Source organism: Cygnus atratus, chromosome 2, assembly GCF_013377495.2.
Source record: "Cygnus atratus isolate AKBS03 ecotype Queensland, Australia chromosome 2, CAtr_DNAZoo_HiC_assembly, whole genome shotgun sequence".
Classification (NCBI taxonomy): domain Eukaryota; kingdom Metazoa; phylum Chordata; class Aves; order Anseriformes; family Anatidae; genus Cygnus; species Cygnus atratus.
Genome location: NC_066363.1, coordinates 43241996 through 43258080, shown reverse-complemented (window position 1 = coordinate 43258080; position 16085 = coordinate 43241996). Strand labels below are relative to the sequence as shown.

Sequence of the window (16085 nt, the reverse complement as noted above, 5' to 3'; positions counted from 1 at the left end):
TACTCCTCTGTGCTGGAGATCTCTTGTGCTCTCCAACATCTGCACAGAACTAGTTTATATCTTAGTCCATTTTACTGAGTTCGCAATGCTCTGGTGGTACGAGCCAATTTATGTCCATAGGACGTGCCTACCTGGTAATCTCCCGAGTCAAAGAGCTCCTGGTGTGGCAAAGATGACATTGCACCACTGCTCCCACCTGCCTTGGAGCACCCCTTGGTTGCTCTGCTCACCAGACATCAGAGGAGATGTGGACACCTCCATCCTGCTGAGCTCAGGACCACGGAGCCACAAAGGTGGCTGGAAGCCCTGACTGTCACTGTGCCACCAACACTGACCTGCAGACATGCCAGCCAGTGTGGAGACTGCACGGATCACTCTCAGGTCAAAATCTGTCATTGTGCTAGCGATAATATTTCAATCTAGCTGACAGAAATGCATTTGGTTATGCAAAGTCCAAGACATTAATAAATTGACCCCAAACAGCTGGTTGTGCTCATTCTTGCTACCTTTAAGTAAGGCACATACCTTCTGAGGTCAGAGAAGTGATACAAAGTGAACATGGCACAGACAAAAAACTCCCTATGCCATGAATGCAAAAATATCATCTTAAAAATATCTCGCAGAGGAAATATGATCATGGGAAACCCCAACAACTGGTGCTACAGTGACAGCTTACTCTCCCCCCTGCCAAAGTGGAACTCTTTTCTAAAAGACTAGTTCTGAGAAGGGACAAGAAAAGAAAAAAAAAAAAAAGAAAAAAAATGTTTTTTTTTGCCTTAGTAAGTCTGACACCATCTTTGCTCCTGAGTTCAGGATAAGCTTTGTCACAATGACAACTTTTATCAGCCATCATTATAGCACACTGAACCTTTGAAACTATAATAACTCATCCCAGAAAGAAGTATTTGATTTTGAAGCGATGCTGTTTGGCTAAATGTAGGTCATATAATAGTTTTACAAAATATAAGCAAAAAATACGAATATGAAAAAGTGATATATTCCATTGCCCTTTTTTTTTGGAAATTGCTTTTGAAACAGTTTTAGGAAACTCATGTGCTATAGCTCTATGTAACTTCACTGACACTAATGGAACTACATTCATTTGCAGCAGCTTAAGATCTGGCTCATCATTTTCTGATAGAAACCATTCCTATACGGAATTCACCATCTGAATATTATATTAGTATGTTAATGCCAAAGAGCTCAGAACAGCAATTAAATAAAAGTGATTTTCAAAGTCTCAGGTATAAAGTTCTCAGAATTCAAGGATACCCCATAAATAGAAAAATCGCAATAATATCTCTGTTCTGTTCCAACGTCCCTCCTGAAATCACTGGAAATTTGCCAGAGCTTTAGTGGGGGACAGGAATGCATTTTAGATTTGATCGTGTTACAAACATGTTCCACCATGTTATGAATATGTTTGTTCTCATACTTCCCTCTTGCAACTATCTGAAGCTCTACGTTTGATTTTACTACTATTAAATCAACTATCACATGGCTTTTAAAAGATAAGGAGACAATAATGCAAGTGAGAGCTTGAATGAATGGAGAAATTAGGTTCCAGATATGCAGAAATAAGCAACTATTACACAGATCATTCCAAAGCACAAATTTCTGTTTTTAATACCCAAAATGCAAATTACAAATTTGTATTCACTTGGACACAGCAGCATCAATTTCTTGTGTAGCCAACTGCTGGTTTGCACTGCCATTTATTGGTTAAACACATAATGTAGCATTCACAACCACACACACAAAAAAAACCCACACATTGTCCCCTTACTTTATGGAAAAAACTTTAATTGCTTGTGTCTAGCACAGGAGATTAGGGCATCTGTTTCAAAGCAGATAGTGGCTATTGGACCTGTTTGTGAATTTGTAGTTTTCTCCAGATTCTTTATGGGAATGTGCTGTCCTTGTCTAATAATCTGCTGTGAACAGAGTTCAGAAAAAAATTTACCTAGGATTCTATCAACCTCCTCACCAACAAGCATCAGGTGGTTAGCAGGCACACCTGGGAAGTGACTGGTATCTCTCCTGCCTCATCCTCTCCAACCTGTTGAGCTATGGATTATTATAGCAGTCAGTCAGATTACTATAGTGAGTCAGTAGCTTTTTTTTCCCCCCCATTTTATTTTCCCCAAAATATTTGGCAGCTCTAGTTTTCATTTTGGTGCCAAATAACAACCAATATCCAAACCCCAAACTTTCTGCCCCCAACGGAACTGTTGTTTTCTGAGCAACTTTACCTGCTATGCACACAATAAAACACTACAGTAGTTATTAAAACATTTTTCAACAAGTTTTGAAGCTACAAATTACCTAACAACAGGTGAACACAGTTTTGGTTATTATAGACTGTAGATAAAGGTCTATACAGGCTGAGTGAAGAAAGCGTAATAGTAAATGACACGAGTAACAAAAGTGGAGCTTTTTCATTTAAAGATGTGTGTAATAGGAATAAAAAAACAAATCTGGGGCTGGGGTCAACATAAGAGCCCTCACTAGTTAAGTATGACTTATATCGATCAGCAGTATCAATACGTAGCAAAATCAGTAAGAAGCCGCACACCTCAAATTTAAACTAATAACATGATTGAGCTCTGGGACACCACCGCGCCTTATTCTTGAATTGTTTTTTTATTCATCTGACCTAAGCTCACATGAGTAACTTTGCAGGTATGCGAAACCTGTTGACTTTGACAGGATTATTAATAAAGCATGGAGTTACTCACGCTGTACAGAGTTATTGGCAGTGAGCATGCAGGAACTCTCTCCTTCACATTCTTATGTTTTAATAACAGTTCTGGGATTGTTATTGACCACGAGTGGACGACTGGGGACAATCGGAGGGCACAGAGCAAAGTTTGCAGGAGCTCAGGTGTGCCTGCATCTGACCTGAGGGCTAAAGCCAGGCACTGGCTATCATAGGACACCTCAGAAACACACTTAATACTTCAAAACTGCTGCAAAACCAACACCTGGAGCACTCCGAGGTTCTTTTTTTAGGTGCACCAGTCGTGCAGCACAGTGATTTAGGGCCTAGCCCTGCGGTTACCGATGCTACCTCGCACGGCACCGGCAGGACGGGGACCAAAAAGAAGCTCCTCGGGGCAGGGACCTTGCTCTCGCAGCAGCCACCGAGGCTCCAAACCTCCCCGCGAGCAATCCCGCAAGCCACAGCCTGCAGAGCCTCTCTCTGAGGATGTCTTCGCAGAAAAGTGCCCGGGGGGCCCCGGTGCGGCCCGGCCCCAGGTGCCGCCGCCGCAGGGCCAGCCGCCGGCTCCCCGGCTGCCCTCCCCGGGCTCCCCCGGCCGGCCACGACCGTGCCTCGTTCCCTGCCAAATTCTCCCTTTTCTCCCCATTTTTCCCCTCTGCGGGCGGACCCCGGGCTTTGCCGCGGATCCCCCGGTCCTTTCTCCCGGCGTTACTTTTTCCAGCAGGGCACCAAACAACCGCGCTGCCCCCTCCCGTGGCGTTTCCAGCTTCCAAACTTTCTTAGCAACCGAGCCCTCCTCCTCCTCCTCCTCTCCCTCCTCCTCCTCCTCCCGAGACACTGTCAAGCGGGACTTACCCCGAAGCGCGGCGGGGAGCGAGCTGCCCACGAGCACCCACAGGGCCAGCGCCCGCAGGCTGCTCGGCAGGCGCGGAGTCATCGCGGCACGGCTCGGCTCGGCTCGGCCCGGCCGGGAGGGACGGAGGCTGGGAGGGAGGCCGGGAGGGAAGGAGGGAGGGAGGGAGGCCGCGGCTGGCAGGGCGGTGGGGGAGCGGGCTGCGCGCTTCGCCGCTCGGGACTGCGGGTGACTCACTGCAAACTTCGGTGCTGCAGGGGAAACAGGAAATCTTAAACTTCGCAAACAGCTGGGCAGGACTTTCTTACTCTTACAGTAGTTCCTTCTCCCCCCCCCCCGCTTCGCATTCACTCCCCTCCCCTGCGCTCGCTCTTTTTCTTTTTTTTCTATTTTTTTTTTTAAACCTCACCCAGCTTGGTGTCAATCATCTGCCAGAGGCCAGCCCCCCGCAGGTCCGGCTCTCCCACCACCAGCCCCGACGTGCAGCCCGGCTACCCTCGTCCGCCTCCCTGCCGAGCGGGGACCGGGCAAAGCCCCCAGAGAGGGGCTCAAGGGCGAGCCTGACCCGTCCCTCCTCCTCCTCCTCTTCCTCCTCCCGGGGGCTGGCAGGGGCCCGGCACTCCTGCCGTCCGGGGCACTGGGCTCCCCGGAGCTGCTCCTTGCATCCCCATCCCTGTGCCCAGCGATGCTGCATCCCCTCTCCCCTCCGGGTGCAGAGATGGAAAAGCCCCGGCTGAATTAAAGCAGGGGGCAGGGGAGGCTGAAGTCGGGGTAATAACAGGAAATGTTCGCACAGACTTGCTAGGCACTCAGCTTGCAGATGTTGAAGAAGACTGTGACAACTTGTCACCTACCTCTTTTTTTTATTTTTATGTTTTCATTTTGCTCCCCAAAGGCCTGGACACACACCACTTGCTCCAAAAAGCTGCACGTGTGACACACATGAAGTTCATCACCATTCCTCACTCCAACGCCATTTAGTTTTGTCACAGATTTCTCCAGAAGGAGGAAATTGCATGAGGGATTCAGTGAGTGATAACATACCAGTGATGCCAGCTTTGCATGGCAAGGCAGAGACTGGGAGAACCATTAGACCCTTAGCAGGTTTAGGCTTAATTAAGCCTGAGCCTTCTGCCAATATAAATCCAGCCATTGCATAGGTCTTGAGACCCACTTTTGGTCCACAAAGTCATCTTCTCTGAATTAAATGGCTGGGCATTGAATAAAAGGTAAACTGATGCCCATGGAGACAAGTTGAGAGTGCCTGTTCAAATGTTGTTGATTCATTTCTGTCTCAATTACAGTGCTAGTTAGAGGTACAGTTTGGGGTATTTCAGAAAAAGGACTAAGCCCTCTGGGGAAATATACATAATCATGCTCTGAATGTCCCAGATTAACTCTGTATGAATTTGGAAATGTTTGCATAATGCATTTAATTGGCCTATAACAGACATAAAAAATCACATTGTGATTTTATGTAAATTTAGTTTTTAAAACTCCCTAAATGCATATTTTCACAGTGCAGACCAGTTTATGGTGCAAATTCTCATAAAGCAAGAGCATTTTCCTCTTCCTCAACCCCCTTTAAGTACAGTTAAGATTCACTCAAATACAGTCGCCACCTTCCAAAGGTCAGGAAAAAGTTGGATTCAGGCTGAGGACAGACCAGCATGTTATCAAGTCCTGTACATCAACCCTATGCTAGAAGATGGCTGTGTTTTCAGCAATCCACTTGAATGAAAACATTTCTGAATGCCCAGCAGTATATACTGTATAACTGTATACCTTTCCCTTTCCTTGTGGCTGTCAAGCTGCAGGCCTCAAAGCGTTGCTGTTTGCTTAGAAAGTTGGCTATGTATAATGACTGGGCTCTCCTGTTAGTTTTTGGTGACTAACTTCCAATATGGAAAGAAGCTAAAAAGCCATTAAATACAGATTTAGTGTTACTGTTCAAACCTGTCACAATCCAGGTGTGACCTGGTGAGCTGGCCTCTGCCTCACGTGCATCTCTCTCCTTCACAAAAGTGCCATGGCTCTTGTCCCACATCTTCTGACCAGTGTCTCTCGTCCGGGGTCTGGGAGCAGGAAAGGGGCTTGCAGGAGCTGGAGGCCTTGGGGAGGCCTATGGTCTCCAGTGGTCTCACATCCCTGACTGCAGCCTGGCAGCACGGCTCTCCTCTCTCTCACAGGAGGCAATGCAGCCCCTGTTCCTCAGTAAGGAAGAGGTCTGCTACAGGTGGACTTCAGAAGTCTGATTCTTCCACCTGAGCATTGCTTTTATTTCCAGACATGTCATGCAGAGATGAGGTGCTACAGTCTCTCTTTGGGTGTTCAGATAGCTCATGAGAGGGTAGGTGCTACAGGAAAGGTTTTGGGTGGAAGGAATATATCTTGCCTTGATATCCACAGTGGAAGAATAACTGTCACAGAAGTCCACACTCAAGTTGAAGTAAAACCCCATTTTGCTCAGAGATTTGTCCCAGGCTGGCCTATTAACAAAACCTTGTCCTGCCTTTATGAATAGTGTAAGCTTCCCTGTTAGGGCCCAAATGCAACCTAATCAGGATTTCCTGGACAACCAAAATATATAAAACAAGACTAAGCTGGTCATTTATTTCCATTTCCTTGTTCATAGTTCCCAGTTCCCTATTTGCAGAGTGCAGTTTATTACTTCTAGATTGGAACTGTGAATATTTAACTTCACCCTGACTGAAGTACGAAAGAACCAGCACTGGAGTGCCACAGATTGAAGCTGTAAATAATTAACTCCAGCCTGGCTGGATGAGGAAGGGTCAGCTAACTTCAGTTCACTACTCAGAAAGGCAAAATACTGAAATACTGAATGCTGTGTGTTTTCTTTCTGAGCCTTAAAAAGAGATGCCCAGAACACAGAGAAACTGGTACCTCCTGCACCTCAGGGGCCTTCTAGTGAAGACAACACAAAGTGCTTCATGCTGCAGTTTTGGGTACAACTTTTTACAGCAGTCCATAAAACCTACTGAATACAAATGATTTCTCTTTACTATTCCAAGCATTTCTCAGCTTGCAGTATCATATTTCTGTCAAAATTCCATGCAGACTGCAGCATTATTCTCATACGAAGAATACTTTCAAGCTTCCACAGAATTTGCATTGTTACTAAAAACTGTAGTTTCACTGTACATAGCATACACTTTAAACTTAAATCGCTCTGCCCAAAGCCAAGAACTGGTGATGTGCGCAGTAAAGCTGATATTTTGACTAGTTTATTAGGTCCAGTGTTGCTTTGCTTAAAAGCCCACAACATGCTACTTCCCAGATCTACTGACTCAGAATTAAATAAGGCTTATGCAGCTGCACTAACACAAGATAGTATGCATGCCTACAATAAGCAGACGTATGTGGCTTAGGGTGAGAAGATCTCACCTTACTTTTAGCTGTCTAGAAGTTAGCCTCAAAGTGAGGTTTGGTGGAGACAACTTAGAGGCTTTTGCACCATCTAAAGGAGCAGTCTCATTTATTTGACTGTAGTGAGTTAGGCCCAGATCAGGCTCAAGGACCAAAGGAGAGAAAACAAAGGCTGGATGAGCAGAATTGCCCTTATGGTAGCAGTAAGATGTTAGGCCACCTAAATCCCTTCTGTCATAAGAGAATTAAGAGGATTCTAGGTATTTTGAAAACCTCTAGACACGTGAGCTGATGACACCGAATGCTCTTAGCCCAGACACCTACTTCTTAGGCATCTGAGGTTAGACAATGTGAATCCTAAAGGAAATGGTCCTTGAATTGCATACATCATATATTATAAGCTACAGGATGCTTTACTGACTGGCAAACATTGGAATTACTGCCTGTGATGTCTGTTTGGAAAGAAACACGGCAATCAGGAACGCAGGATGATGATATTGCTTTAACAAAACTATTAATTACACCACTGGAATAAGTAGTGTGACCAAAATCAAAACATAGATGACTGAATACATTTTGTCATATTACTTTCAAAAGAAAAGAGGATTTTTGTTTTCAAATTTGACACATCCGATTTTGACATTTTTCATATGATATGGATCATTTTTTTTTGTTTTGAAGCAACCAATTAGTTCTGCATTTTTTGTTGTTCTCACCATTTTACATGTAAAAGCAAGACATGAGAGCAACATACAACACTTTGATTTCACTGCAGTGAAGGAAGAAGTTTATTTTCAGGGAAATTTTGACATTTCAGTTCAAATCAGAGTCAAACTTTGTAACCTTATATTGTCTGCAAACCAAAATTTATGTTCCCTGCAGTACTCTGTTCACAAAGCTGACATTTGCCTGCTAATTTTCAAATTCAGGGTTCTTGGCATGGCATATTGGCCTTTCAGCATTCTTGATAAAAGCTCTACCCATTTTGTGAATCCTTTGCTGAAGAACAACACACAGACCTCTACAGAGTAGCGTTACACAATTGTGCTTGTATCATTGCTTGCATCGTATTTCTCTCTTCATTTAGGTTATCAGAGAGCACAGAATTACAGCTACTATTAAATGCAGTTTTCTTCTTTTGCATAATCACTGGTTTGAACTTCTTGCTAATAATTTGCACTGCTACAGGAACACATGCGGCCTCGAGCAAGGACATTTACAAAAGGTTACATGCAATGCAAAATGTTTTGAAAGACTAATAAAAAGTGTTTGGACTTAACACAGCATTATGCTTATCTCACAGATATAATCAAATTAAAACATCTGTTGTGTGTAATCATCCATCAGAAGGAGGCAATCAGCTTGTTATCAACTCCTGCATACATCAGAGGAAATGAATAATGTTATCTTCAAGATTTATCTTAGTAATGCTTTCTGTACAAATCTCATGAATGACACTTAGCAAAATAAAGTTTTGAAATATTATTCAAATTAGCACTAGACTCTCAGGGCACTGCTGCTCACAGGATCTCTGACTTTTATCTACTTTTATCTATCTTTTAGGGTTCACTGAATTGGCTTGTTCTGTGTTTACTGTGTATGTATAAATATCTCTAATAGTGAAAGCTGAAGTACAAAAGTGTCAGAAAATATATTGTTCCTTCAGTGCTTCTGGCCCTGTCAGAAGCAGGAAGCACCATTAATCTCACCACACAACATTTTACATGAAGAACTCCATTCTAATTTTCTGTAAGCAAAGAATATTTCAAGAATTTTATACTGTTTTCTTCAGTTTCACATACTTCTCATGATTGGTATCTGAGCTGGGGAAAAACTTTGTACGTTTCCGTAAGCATGCTTTCTCATCTCAACACTTTTACATGTACAAAGAACTCATAAAATTAAATCTAGACGAAATAGCATTTTCAACATTCATGGAATCAAATTATTGCAGATATACAGTCACACTTATTTTTCTCAAAAATATTGTTACTCATGGAACTTGTCTCCATTTACACATAATTTGTACTATTTATCTTCATCAAAGCTTGTTATTTTAGGATCTTCCTTAGCGAGAATTTGGGCATTGGATGCCAAGCCTCAGAAAATATCTGAAACTGTCAAAGAACCTAAGTAACATAACGTAGAGGCCCTTCTGTTTCATTTTTCCCACTGGAACGAAAGGCAGTTGTGAATCTATGATAGAGTATATCCCTAAATCTAATCTGAAAGAATCCAAATACTTCAACCGCAAAGCCCCAGAAACAAGGAAAGTATCCTCCCACCCTACCGGGCAGAAGATCATGCCTGTGTTATTCAGGAATGCAGTACACTGATGATGTTAAACTGACTCATTTGACCAGGATCTTTAAATAAATCTATTTGCAATAGCACAGCTGTTCCTCTCAGGAAGGAAACTCATGGTTCCATAATTTTTATCTGCAAGGCAACTTTATGATCTGTGGTCGCAGGAGGTGGCTACTGTGCTTCAGAGGTCAGAAGCATGCAGTACATGAGGATTCAGAACGCCCTGGGAGTTGGATATTGTTGCAACAGAGCTGACCATGGAATGAATGGGCTGACTGTGGCTTGCAATTAACTCAGATGCTACCATTCACTTTTGCTGTTTTTCTTTTCTTGTGACTTGACACCATTATTAAACTAGCTTGTGAGCCCAGTTCTCAGACTGTGGACACAGTCTCTCCTACCTTCCAGATGGGTAGGACATCTCACAGTCCTACCAGCCCCGAATGGTGGGCAGACTTTTCTCTTAACAGCTCAGGCAAGACTGGCAAGGCTGCCTTCAATAGTTTCAGTTCTTAGCTAGAGCTGGTTAATGCTGGGCAGTCCACATTACACAGTGCTCACCTGAAATTCTTGATATGTGTGAAGGATAGCAACTCCATCTGGTGGATGGGGCCAAGCCCCAAGGGAATTAAGGACTTCTGCGAGATCCACAAGGGAGTGCTAATCCACAGCCTCAGTGATATTCAAGGCTCTCTACATCACTACGGCAACATAAGGGCCATTAGAAAAAGCTTTAGTGCAATTTACACCCATTTTATTACCATTTTACTATATTAAACTGTTATAAATTGTCCTTAACGGAACTGAGAATTAGATGCTTTGCAGTTAATAAAAGAGGCATGATTGTCTCCACTGTCTATGGAGAAATAACACTATGCATTTTCTGTCAGTTTGGCATTTCTGGAGTGTCAGATCCCCAGGGTCTATATCCAGATACTGACTGAGAGCAGGGAACAAATTAATGGCACTGGCTTAAATTCAGTCCTCCATACAGAGGCGTGTAACATTTCTTACTCAACTCTGCCCTGTCTATAAGAACATTTTCACGTCTCTGGTGACCTATGGCTGGAGAAAGTGATGTGGTAATTCTCCTGCCTAGTACAAACTGAGGTGCAATTGAGACTGATGAGGGATGAGAGCGCAACTGATACTTGTATCTTCAAATGCTTTGAAATACAGATAAGGACACATCTAGCCCAGGACTTCCACAGTTTGATCTATCCTGAGGGACTGCTGCCCATGTAATATGAAAACTGTTTAGAAATTGAGGAGTTGAGGCTTTACGGTGAGGTAAATAAGGCAGCCAGACAAGGGAATTGGATGTTGTCTGGGAAAGTGTAATGATGCTGATTAGGAAGTGAGGAGATCCTGTTGAAGTCAGGCTGAATTTTCTGAAGGGCTTTTACAGTATTTGCTATTTCATGCATGTTTTTGTCTGCCATAAATACTAGCCTGGTTTTCATCTCTAACTTTCTATGATGATTTTTTTTATTGTGATTCAAAAATAAGACAAGATTGAAAAATCAACTTCAGTAATCTCAATCACAAATGAAAAGTAATTTACTGCTGTCTGCATGACATTATTCTTGTATGATTTTAATGCCTTTCCTTTAATGGGCATGCTGTTCTGAACTGACATATCTTTCTTTTCTTCATCTTGTTGCCTTTTTTGCCTCCTTTCCTTGGGTCCTTTCCTTTATTTCTCTTATTCTCTAATAGCTCTTTCTTTCTTATGTTCTTTTCTTTATGTACTCTGTGTGTTTTATTCTATCCACACTGACTTTTCCACTAGGCATCAATTACAGACTGCCATTTTAAAAATAAATCCCTTTTTAACATCTTTGTAATTACCTCCACTTCAAACTGTGGCACTATTAGAAAGACTTAACAAGCTGCATCTTCAAAAGTGTCTCTCTGTTTCTGTGTGCACGTTAACATTGCATTCGGAAGAAGTTCCACACTGTTGGTTTCACAACCACCAACAACCACACTCGGTTAATTTATTGGTGGTAAAACTTTTGGATCTCATATAGTGTCTTTTAGTCAAAGCGCAGAGAATTATGAAATAGTAGAGACATAATATACTTTAGAACTCTCTTTGCCCTGTTAACTACAGTGAAGCGTAGCAGCTCAGGCTGTCTCCATGCCATTACTTCCCTCAACAATTCCTTCTAGCTATTCTCAGATGTGCTGAGAAGCTGTTATGTAAAGCCCTGCAAAGAGCTGTGACACAGATCCTCTTTTTCTACCAGTGCAGTCATATGCATGTGTGTGGTGCTTGCAGGGTGTAGCTGAACTGGGGTTTGTGTTGCAGAATGAGCTTGATCCCCTCTGCAGAACCTCTTTCCACTTCTCTCTGATCTGCACATGAAGACTGAGAGTAGTGGCATGTCTGTGAGGAGAGGCTAGATCCTATTTTCACTGCTTAATTTGCAGCAAGGACACAAATTGACTCATTTGAGTGCTGAAATTCTTCCAGTGCTGTCTCACAGTTCTCCATAGGTGGGAGTTCTTCCACCCTTCCCATGGAACAAATCATTAGCTCAGATGAATCCTATTCAGACATCCTCCCAGAGTTGCTTGATGCAATCTCCCTGGGATACCCAGAGGGGCAAAAGGATAGATTAGGCCAATTTACACCCTCAGATCTAGGTTACTGGAGCCTACGCTGACTTCAGTGAAGAATTATCTTCAATCTAACTAAACCAAAAGATAAAACACCAGCATAGTTCTGACATAACCCAGAGCTGCAGCATGATGTTTCAGTCTCTGAGCCCCTCCTTTCTGTCCTGCCTTCCCACCTGCTATCAGTGTGGTCTCTCACCTGCTCCCCGTGCCTGGGTCCTCTCCTCTCTCTCAGCCTCCCCACTGCTATTTCTAGCCTCTCTGATTTCCTGCCAGCTGCCACTGCCTGCTCAGCCCTCTGCCCGCCTTGCTGGGCAGCAGCCCCAGCTGGCAGGGTTCTGACATACTTGCTTTGGGCTGCCATGCCCCTTGAAGGAATGCTGGGGTACATGTCCCTGCTCATCCCATGTGGCTCATCCTCCAAGGCTCTTGCAGAAGCTTTTACATGGTATTTCTCTCGCAGTTTCTTAAAAACAAAACAAACAAACAAACAAAAACAGCAATAAAGATTAGAGAGAAAAAAGCAATCTAAAACACCTGTTAGGCTGTTGTTTAATTTCTTTTCTACTTAGCTGCAGTGGGCAAGAGAATTTAAAAAGTAAACATTATTTTTAATACTGAATTGCCTTTAATACTGTGATTAAAGCCTTCTGGTGCCAGTCCTATAATCACTGGCAGAAGGCTTTTCATCAGCGCCTTTCTTCACACAAAAACACAGAGTAAGTGCTGACTTGTACTCTTAAGTACTTGGATATCTAGCTGCTGCTTATTGATTAGTTTTGATGTTGTTCATACTCTTGGGTGGTGGAAAGAACAATAAGAATCTGACAAAGAACGAATTTACACAGCTCAAGTATTGTTCCTTCCCTTCTCCATACTAAGCCAGACATGGCTGTCAGCCCAATCACTTAGTACACAGGCTTCAGAAGCCTTCAGTCACACAAACCATTCCCTAGAAGTCACAAAATTCCCTCCACGTGCCTTGAGAAATGCTGCCAGCTTCAGTCATGTTGCATGACACAGCTGTAGAACAGAGATAAGATCTGTAGCCTTCTTGGTCTTTTTGCACGCTTGCCACCCAGCTCATGGCAAAAGATGCCATGCCTTTTTAGGGGCTTCATTGGCAACCAAAGGTGCTCATGGAGGTGATGAAGGAAGCCAGGTAATATTTGTCTATTCTACATAGACAAGCAGACCTTCACCTCACTGAATTATAGTCAAGTAGCAGTAAGTGTAACTCATAACTGGATACAATCATTGTATGTAACCACTAGAGGGATTAGACAAATTTTATTTTATTTTATTTTATTTAAATTTTATTTTTGCCTCAGAATAGGCCTCTCCAATCTAAAGTTATCACTGTTGCACCACGCATTCAGACAGACCACAGCTCTCCCCAGGGAGCCATACGAGCTTCCCAAGAATCAAAGGAAACTCAATGATTCTCATAGTCTAAGAGACACACCGATCCCAGGGAAGTGCTCAAATATCCCTAGCCAAAATGCACGGTGGTGAGAGAGCCATGGGAAGAACAAGTAAGTTTCTTTTCTCATGAGTGAATGGTGTGACTTAAGCATAGTCCCTTTGCTTGTAGCATTGAGCAGATTTTTAGACAAGGGTATATTTCTAGTCTTATTTCTGTGGTTGACTTTTGTATGTGGCAGATGAATGGACAAGACAGGGTATAGCACAACTCTGTGGACACGTTTTCTCATGTATAACAGAAGAATTACTACCTGAATGCACTGGATGTACTTCATAACTCTATTATCTTTTCTTCTACATGATCTTTCAGGAGGAAAGATTCTCTTTGCAGTATTCACGTTGATGACTCCCAAGAAAATATCTGCAGTATCAAATGGGATTCATCTGGGGCATGCTAACATCACCACCTGCTACTTGTAACTCTGTTGGTGCCAATCATAGACTGCAACGAGCTTCCAGGTGTGAAAGAAGTGGTGACAACTGAGAACTGGTAGGTGCTGATAGTGTGTGTAAGCCAATATGCAACAAGCAGGAATCGGTGTGAATTTTGCTTTCAAAGCTGTAATGCATATTTTGCAGAAGCTGCATTTGCAGCCCTAGACAGGAATTTGAGGTTGTTTTGCAGCAGCCACAGAACAACCTTGTGCTATTGTGCTACATAGGATGCACATCGCTTTCAGCTTTTGCAAGCCAGTTTACCACAGAGACTTCCTTGTGGGCTTACCCCTGCCGTGCTGACGCTATTGTACACAGACAGCAAGGCTGCTCAGAGTACGCAGCTGGTGGGGGGCTTTCTGTCTGCTTGTACAGCAGGCAGCCTTTCCTGGCCTTCATCTACACCATTTTAGGAGTTGGGCCCCAAGTTGTAAAGTCTGAATCTGGATCCAAACACAATTTTCTTCAGCATTCACAAGAGATCTCATCCTTGGTTTGGGTTTGCTCCATCCAGATCAAAGCCCAGCTGCAAAGCTTGTCTTCCAACCAAAACTTCCTCAAAGCTTTGGGGTCTGGGGCCATAGTTCTCTTTTAGCTCCATTTCTAGATATTTTTGAAAACTCTTACATGTACAAAATTTATGGCTAGATCTTTGTCGCATTGAAGTCAGTAGAGTCTTGCTTTCTTGACAGAGATTCAAGAGAGGCATTTAGGTAAAATATAGGTAAGATCAATGCCAACCAGAATTTTCAGGCATTTTTTATATGCCTAACTTTTAGTTGCCAATCTGACACCCTAAGCCTGTAGAAATTTTCATTTTCTGAACATATTTTATTTCATCAGATACACGGCCTTTTCTGCTTAGTATTAACTCAACAAATATATATATAAAAAAAAAAGTCAAAGTCCTCGTTTGTTTTGACCTCATGCATTCAAATAGTTGTTTCTGGGGTGGTGGGTTTCTTCCTCCAAAAGATTTAATACTGAGATAGGGTAACAAGATGAGACAAGTCTGCTGAGCCATTCCAAGGCAACAATTTTTATGTTTCTGTCATTTTGTAAAGCCAAGTTCCAAGCTGCTGTTGTGCGGAATGGCTCTGGACATCAGTGGTCTGAAGGAAGGGACAGTAATGTATATAGTACAGTACTCCCCAGGCTCTCACGGAAGTTTTAGAACAATTTTTTGCTCTTAGTTCTGTTTTGGAAAGGGTTTTGGAAAACATCTTGCTCTAGGAAAGAGAGTCTTTCTAAGCGTATGGTATTTGTTATCTTTTTTGCTTGTTTGTAACAACATTAAATTGAATGGGTTGTGCTCACTGAGCAGCACAGAAACAGTATTTGGCTTGAAATGAAATGAGCTCAACTTGAACATGCTCAGTTTCAGAAACATGTTAAGCCACTTCCTGGTAAAAGTGTGATAAAGATTATTTGTATAAACAGCTGTTTCTCCAGCCATGTAGAAAGAAACACTATCAGCAGCAGGAGGTGGCTGTGGTCACTGTTAAGCAGCCACAGTTACCTGTGATTACTAACCTAGCACTCCTCCACAGTGCTGTATGGTGCTCCCAGACTGCTGCCACCCTCTAAAACGCACCAGCGGTTTCTCTTCAGAGTCTGGGTGACATTTCATTGTGTTGGATGAAGTAAGTCTTCATATATCTGAATTTCATTTCAGAGACCTAATAAAGACAGTTGGTTTTATAAGTGCCTAGAAAAGCAAAAAGGCTCTACCAAACTTCTGAGATCAGAAAAGAGGCCTAGCAAGTACTTGCATTTGCAGCAGCACCTGTCACATCAAGCTACAACACATGTAGGCTAGTCTGTGTAAGGAAGGAAAGAGGAAGAAGTTCATGTGGTTATTTTCGGTCACTTCTCAGCTCTGCTACTGCTCTTATTATGTGAGTATAGGCAAGACATTTAAGATTTCATCACACACACACAAAATTTTTGCCAAGGAACAAGCTACCAAGTGGCTGTGTCTCTGGGAAATAAAACACTTTGTGTACTTCCACATTTATGAAGGGGGCAGCCTCACAATACATCAGCACTTTGGGGCTCATTACTTACATGGGATAATTTCCAGCAAATAGGAAGCAAGCAGAGATGTACCTGAATAAAGTGAAATCCTTTGTAATTAATATAATATTTTTAACTCTTTCCACATATCAGCTTTTCTATAACCAGAAATTCCCCAGCACTGTGCCATAGTGAAATGATACAGGCTTTTGTCCAGCAAACAGATTCATTACAGAACATGCACAAATGATGTAA

General features: G+C 42.8%; 1 protein-coding gene and 1 long non-coding RNA gene across 2 annotated transcripts in view; both read right to left on the bottom strand.

Annotated features, from left to right (window-relative positions):
• The window catches only part of TGFBR2 (transforming growth factor beta receptor 2), a 58972-nt gene extending 55067 nt beyond the window's left edge, over positions 1–3905 (bottom strand). Inside the window, exon 1 of the mRNA XM_035549722.2 lies at positions 3578–3905. Coding sequence (XP_035405615.1) covers positions 3578–3659 — 82 coding nt within the window. The 5' untranslated portion in view covers positions 3660–3905. The remainder of the gene's footprint in view (positions 1–3577) is intronic.
• Positions 3906–7917: 4012 nt separating this feature from the next.
• LOC118249616 (uncharacterized) lies at positions 7918–15482 on the bottom strand. The gene is made up of 3 exons (XR_004779146.2): positions 15348–15482; positions 12242–12360; positions 7918–8337 (listed from the first exon to the last, which is right to left on the bottom strand). It is a non-coding gene; the product is annotated as an uncharacterized LOC118249616 (long non-coding RNA).
• Positions 15483–16085: the final 603 nt, after the last annotated feature.